This window comes from Coturnix japonica, chromosome 37 (genome assembly GCF_054131305.1).
Source record: "Coturnix japonica strain WE chromosome 37, WE-NBRP24, whole genome shotgun sequence".
NCBI classification, from domain to species: domain Eukaryota; kingdom Metazoa; phylum Chordata; class Aves; order Galliformes; family Phasianidae; genus Coturnix; species Coturnix japonica.
The window spans coordinates 5,496,526-5,502,860 of record NC_140699.1 but is presented as its reverse complement, the minus strand read 5'-3'; the positions used below and the strand labels follow the sequence as shown (position 1 = coordinate 5,502,860).

At 55.9% G+C, this 6,335-nt stretch overlaps 2 protein-coding genes across 2 annotated transcripts; one reads left to right on the top strand and one right to left on the bottom strand.

Annotated features, from left to right (window-relative positions):
- Positions 1 to 1,696: 1,696 nt before the first annotated feature.
- Positions 1,697 to 3,277, bottom strand: LOC146755004 (uncharacterized). The gene is made up of 3 exons (XM_085526513.1): positions 2,924 to 3,277; positions 2,274 to 2,326; positions 1,697 to 1,844 (listed from the first exon to the last, which is right to left on the bottom strand). Exons 1-3 carry the CDS (start codon positions 3,173 to 3,175, stop codon positions 1,751 to 1,753), a joined length of 399 nt encoding a protein of 132 aa, XP_085382639.1. The 5' UTR covers positions 3,176 to 3,277; the 3' UTR covers positions 1,697 to 1,750.
- Positions 3,278 to 3,607: 330 nt separating this feature from the next.
- On the top strand, positions 3,608 to 5,768 carry LOC146755003 (uncharacterized). Its single transcript, XM_085526512.1, has 5 exons — positions 3,608 to 3,614; positions 3,758 to 4,588; positions 4,700 to 4,771; positions 4,876 to 4,944; positions 5,053 to 5,768. The coding sequence occupies exons 1-5, from the start codon at positions 3,608 to 3,610 to the stop codon at positions 5,619 to 5,621; spliced, it is 1,548 nt and encodes a 515-aa protein (XP_085382638.1). The 3' UTR covers positions 5,622 to 5,768.
- Positions 5,769 to 6,335: the final 567 nt, after the last annotated feature.

Sequence of the window (6,335 nt, the reverse complement as noted above, 5' to 3'; positions counted from 1 at the left end):
CGTATGAACCAGAGCAATTCCAAGTCCCTTTACCTTCAAACACTTATCCTGGATGTAGGTTCTTCCACTGGACTAAGGCTACACACTGTCCTGTATTTCTTCTTGCCTTTTGAATATGCTAAGGTGCTCGTCTGAGATCCAGTCCATAAGAAGAGTCAGGAGTCCATAAACTTCAGAGTTCAGTGGTAGCTGTAATATATTCACATATATTCACAAAGCTATTTCAGCTTTCAACTTGATGATCTTATAAACCTCTAACCTTGCTCCTATTTAGAAATGCTCTACCAGAAACATAAAGCCCATTTTTACAAAGCTCTTATGTGTCTCAAACCCTTACTGCAACAAAACATTCACAGCCAAAACAAACTAGCTGTACACAATCTATGGGAATCAATTCAGAAGCTGTCTAAAGGCTTGCTTCATATATTCCCAAACTGAAGAATTCTTATGTTGTATTTTTCTGCGTAAGAGTACAAGCAAAATGGTGGGCAATCCTGCTGAAAACAATGCCATGCCTCCAATCCTACCCACACCTACCATCCTCACACCCTAAAACTCTCAATGGGGAATTACTTTTCACTTCTTTCAACTCGGACATTTCATTTAACATATCATGCAAACTAAATTTAGCCTCTGAAAAGTTCAGCCGGCTGTGGCAGTGTGTCCTTCTGCAAAAGAAAACACAAAAGCTACTGGGACTTGGAACTACTTTGTATATCAAGATCAGAAGGAACTGAGAAGTTTTCAAGTAAAAAGAACTTACTTTTCCAGATTGCTTTTTCCAGACTGCTTTTCCAGCAGTGACAACAAGCGCAGGCAGCCCGGAGGACATCGCAGACATTGATGATCTGCTGGCATGCATCAATGATGAGGAGTTTGGGCACAGCAGAGCTGGCAATGGATGCTGGGGTGGCTGCAGCAAGACAAGAGCTCCTCCAGTCTGAAGATCTCCATCACCATCGCTGCTGTCAACAACTTTGTTGCCTTGTTTTCTTCCTGGCTAGGAGAGATGGTCATGCACTGAGCAAAGGGTGTGTTGATCTGGGGACACTGGGCAGTACTGCTGACACTGGGAGGTTCACTGGGGAGCAATGGGAGGCTATTGAAAGCCGCAGACAGCACTGAGGTGGCACTGAGTTTGCACAAGGACAGTCTAGACAATACAAGGAGGCAGTGAGAGCTTATTGGGGAACGGCAAAGAGCACCAGGGGTCACTGGAGAGCTTTGGACAGCACTTGCCATGAGGGAGGAGGTTCAGGCAGTACCCAGGTGGCACATTCTAACCTCATTCATTTCCTGCTCTCCAGAATCTCACCCCTGACCCCACGCTGCTTGGCTCTGCCCAGGGAGATATGTTCCATGCATTCCCACCCTGATGCCGTCACTCAGTGGCACATTTGTCACCAACAGGCTCGCCGTGGGTCCTGAGGAGGGCTGGGGGTGTCCTGTGAAAGCAACCCCAGTGACAGGCCTGGTCCTGAGCCCTGGAACACACGGATCCTGGAAAACTACCTTTAATGCTGCCAATGTCAGCTTTATCTCATCCCCTTGGGACTCCATTTGGGGGCTTTGTGGGAGCTAACCGCTTCCCCTGTTTCAAGCTGGTGCTACCCCTTGCTTGTTGATGCTTTGTGCTCTGGCAAACACACCCATAAAGGCTAAAGCAACGCTGCACCCTCACTTTAAGTCAGACATTGTTCAACCAGTTCAAATATTCCCAGAAGCAGAAATACAAAGTAGAAATCCTTTGCTAAGCAAGCACACATCTACCTGCCTTTGCTTCGCAAGCACCTTCCTTTCCCCGACCTCGGAAGACGTCTGCTCTTTCATTCTTAGCAATGCCCCTGTACACAATTGAAAGCCAAAAGGGAGAGTCCACACCACATCTGTGGTCTCAGCAGAGTTCAGTTACCTCAAATGCACAGAGCACCTACAAAAGCATCACAGAAGCTCCAACAAGGAAAGAAAACAAATCCAGGACACAGCAGAGGGCTCCCAGCTCTCCGTAGGTGACACCTGCTGCGTGGGCACAGGATGCACAGGAATTGCACCTCACCTCTCCCCCATTTCTACAGGCATTGAGAGGTATTGCAGAAAGGCACCGTAAGGCTGGTGGAGAAGACTGGCTGTACATGAGATTTCTCACTTCCCTGGTGCTACAGCACTGCTTATCTAGATGACGAATATCTGTCTACAGACCTGTCTAAAGACCTCTCCTCAGAGACTTGCCCAAGAGGCCAGAACCATTATTCCTGTGTGGCAGGCTGACTCACAGAACAGCAGGCTTCTCTTCACCGCGCATCACGTGGACACAAACAGGCTGCTGCTGCAAGGAAAAGAATTTCTCCTGAGCGTCTCACCACAGACGCTTCCTCTGCTCTGCTTTCCTGCAAAGACAAGAGGATGAAAGCCTCAGTTCCTCCGAGCAATGACCGGCAACAACTCCAGAAAATCCCCCATTCAAAAGCAGTTCCCAGAGACGCACAATGGAGTCCTGCTCAGTTAACACAAGCTTTCGCTGCGGCCTTTGGAGAAACAAGCAGCCTTGGTGGTCCTGGTTCCCGAGGGCTCCATTTGATCACCTTCCGGGCACAGTGTGAGAGCTTCTCTCCTACAAATCTATGCCCCGAGTACCTTTCTCCACTCCAAAACTAATTCTGACATAGAGCTGCGGTGCAGGCATTGGACATTGACCAGAACAGGAGAAGAGCAGGAAATGGGAAGAGCGGATACAGGTAAGACAGAACGAAAGGAGCAGAAAAGCAGAAGAGAGGAATGAGAAAGGATGCAGGTAAGAAAGAAGAGCAGCAAACAAAAAGGGCAACACAGGAAAGGACCGGAGACAGGCAAGGCAGAAAAACACCGGGAAGAGGAGAAAAGCAAAAGAAAAAGGAGAGGGTGAAGGTAAGGAAGATGTGCAGACGAGAAGAGCAGAAAGGGAGATGAGCGGATAGAGGTAAGTCAGAAAGGCAGAAGTGGAGAGGAGCTGAAGAGGAGAAGAGTGAATGGCTGCATGGCAGAAGGATGGAAGATGAGAAGAGAGGACAGCGGTCAGTGAGAAGTGCAGAAGAGAAAAAGAGCAGAAGGGAGGAAGAGAGGGCAGAAGAGCAGAGAAGGAAAAGCGCCCTGGAGCAGAAGAGCAGAGAGTGGTCGGAAGAGAAGAACAGTAGATCATGAGAGGTGCAAAGAGGATGCAGTGAAGTGGGAAGAGCAGATGAGAAGAACGGGAGAGGATGTGGGTAAGAAAGAAAAGCAGAAGAGGAGTAGACGTGCAAGAGAGGAGTGAGAATCCAAAGAAAGAAAAAGAGCAGAAGAGCTGAAGAGGAGAGGAGAAGAGTCAGGGAGAAGAGCTGAAGGTTGGATGGTGGATGAGGAAAGGGAAGCAGCCAAGAGGGAAGAGCAGCAAAGACAGTGCTGTGTGTTCTGCCCCAAGATACGTTGGAAGCCAGGAGAAAAGGTCCACGCTCTCAGGTTAGAGATGGGACGGGAAGGATGTTTGGGTCTGACAAATGGAACCATGGCAAGCCTGGGGGAAAGGGGCTGAGCCCAACGGTCACAGAAGCCCCGTTGGGGGAGGGGCTCCCCTAACTGCCACTCTCCAGCTGTCATGGCAGGTAAGGCAGCAGGCTCCCCCTGCTCCCGTGCTTCAGTTGGCCCCAGCTGAAGCCCCACATGCCACCCTTGTGAGCCACATCTCAGCCCAGCAGCCCAGCAGCCCAGATCTCAGCCCAGTGCCCCTTATGGCTTTTCCCCACAGAGAGAATCCCTCGAGGAGCGCTGACGGTGCCTGTGACGCCTGAAGCCACTTTATTTCAAGCCACTGTGCCACCACCGGACCCCGCCTGGATGCAGCCCACCATCCGCGGACCGATGCCGGTACCACCCCAACCCCTCCCTGTCCCCAGTGCCACCCACCTGGTGCCTCAGGCCTCTGTCTGGCCTGGGGTACCAGGTGTCTGGGGACAGGCAGCACAGCAGCTCCCACCTGGGGGGCTGCCCCCAACTGCGGGGCTGCACTCACCGCTGCTGCAGCTGCTGCCTGGGGGGCTGCACCCACCGATGGCTCCCCCCGCTGCCCCTGGTCACTGCTGGGGACATCCCCTGCTGGCAGGGACGCTGCTGCCCCAGCAGCCCATGGGGCTGTGGCCTGGGGCCGTGCCCCATGCAGAGCCCCCGCAGCCCGCAGGCACCTGCCTGTTGCAGCTCCCCGTCCGCCCCGGCCCCCCGCCACTTCTTTTGCAGGTACCGGCACTGCAGCAGCACGTGCTCCCTGTGCCCTGCACCCTGCCCGCCAGCTGGGAGACGCCCATGGAGCCCTTGCAAGACGCCGTGCTGCTCATGGAGGACCAGGGGCACCCAGCGCCCACCCATGGCTGCCCCCATCCTGACACGGCTCTGCTCACCTGCAGCGCTGCCACACCTCAATCAGGCCGTGAGTTCAGGGGCTGCAGAGCAGGCGGCTGGCTGTGGGAAAGCTGCCGGCATTGCCCCACTGGGGATCTTCTGGCTTTTCCAGCAGGGACAACAAGCACAGGCACCCCGCAGGACACAGCAGACATGGATCATCTGCTGGCATGGATCGACCACGGTGAGTTTGTTGGCAGCAGAGCTGGCCAGGCTTGGTGGCACCCAGTGCTCCCAGCTGTGGGAGAGCTGCCAGCATTGCCCCACAGGGCAATGGATTTTCTTCCTTCCCCAGAAGTCACATCTGAGACGGCCATCCTGGACGACAGCGCAGACTTTGACCAGCTGCTGACATGGATCAGCCAGGGTGAGTCTGGGGGCAGCAGAGCTGCTGGGGGGGTGTCTGCACCGAGTGGCTGAGTGGGAAAGCTGGCACTGCCCCACTGGGGATTTTCTTCCTTCCTTTTCCAGAAGAGACACCCAGCAGCAACAGACGTGAGGACGACATGGAAATGGACAGTTTCCTCACCTGCATTCTTGGTGAGTTTGTGGCTTACAGAGGTGATTGACGGGTGGCTGTCTGCACCCAGCAGGTGTGGGAAGGCTGCCATCATCCTTCTGCTCTGGGGGATGCTCTTGCTTTTTCAGAAGCGACGAGTGCTCTGGAGGTCCCCCAGCACAACCAGGGCCTGCCTGCAGTCACAAGAGAGGGGACCAAAGAGAACGAGAACACAGAGCACCCTGACTCCCCGGGAGCCAGCAGGGAGCTCAGCAAAGAGCCTGATCCTGAATCAGGGCTCCTTGCAAACCCGCTCTGGCAGCAGCCAGCATCGCCTGAGCTGCCTGAGCCGACCCCCCTGGCTGCCCCCGCACCTCCGTCGCCCCGCACCGCACATCTGATGGAAGAGGCGCGGTGGAGGCAGCCCCGGGTGCATCTCAGATGCCTGGCACTGCCACCCGGGTGCATCTCCTGCCGGCTGGCAGACAAGGACAAGCAGCACGGGGACAGCAGCCAGCCGGCCAAGCACCCCGTGCCTCCTCTGATGCAAACTGGACAGCTCATGGAGGAGGCACGGCGAAGGCAGCCCCGAGTGCTTCTCACCCGCCTGGCACTGCCCACCCCCCTGGCTGCCCCCGCACCTCCGTCGCTCTGCACTGCACACCTGATGGAGGAGGCACGGCGGAGGCAGCCCCGGGTGTTGCTCAGCCGCCTTTGACTGCCACCCGGCTGCATCTCCTGCCAAATGGCAGACAAGCAGCACGGGGACAGCAGCCAGCTGGCCAAGTGCCCAGCACCCACCTGCACCACCACAAGAGGCCAGAGCAGCGGGCACAAGCAGCACACTGACAGCCAGTGTCCCCGCCACAACCAGGAAGCCACCGCGCTGCCAGCATGTTCCAGGACACAAACACCGGCGCCAGGCGGAGCTGCCTGTGTCAGCACAGTGGCCAGCAGGAGGACTTGGTGCCCATCACACCCCAACAGCGGCTCCAGCAGGAGCGGACCAGGAAACCGGCCCACTTGGTGGAGCAGGAGACGTGGCCGTAACCGACCAAGGCGCTTCCTTGTAGCCCTGGGCTCCTGGCCGGCCCCCACCACACCCAGAGAGCAGCGGCAGTGTTCCATGGGCACCAGCACTGGCCCCAGCCCTACCCCTCCCAAACTGGGCTGTCCGCAAAATGGCATCTTGGACTGGGGCACTGCGGGGCTCTGAAGCTGATGGACCGACAAAGCGTTGCACTGTCAAAGCTCCGGGATGGGAAATGCTGGGTGGGGGGTGGGAAATGGTTGGGGGGGGGAAGGGGTGGGAATTCTTGGGGTGGCCAATATTAGGGTGGGAATTGGGGGTGGCTGGTGGGTGGGAATCAGGGGTGGGGAATTTTTGGGGTGGGGGAGTGGTTGGGGGGCGGGAGTTTGGGGTGGGAATTCG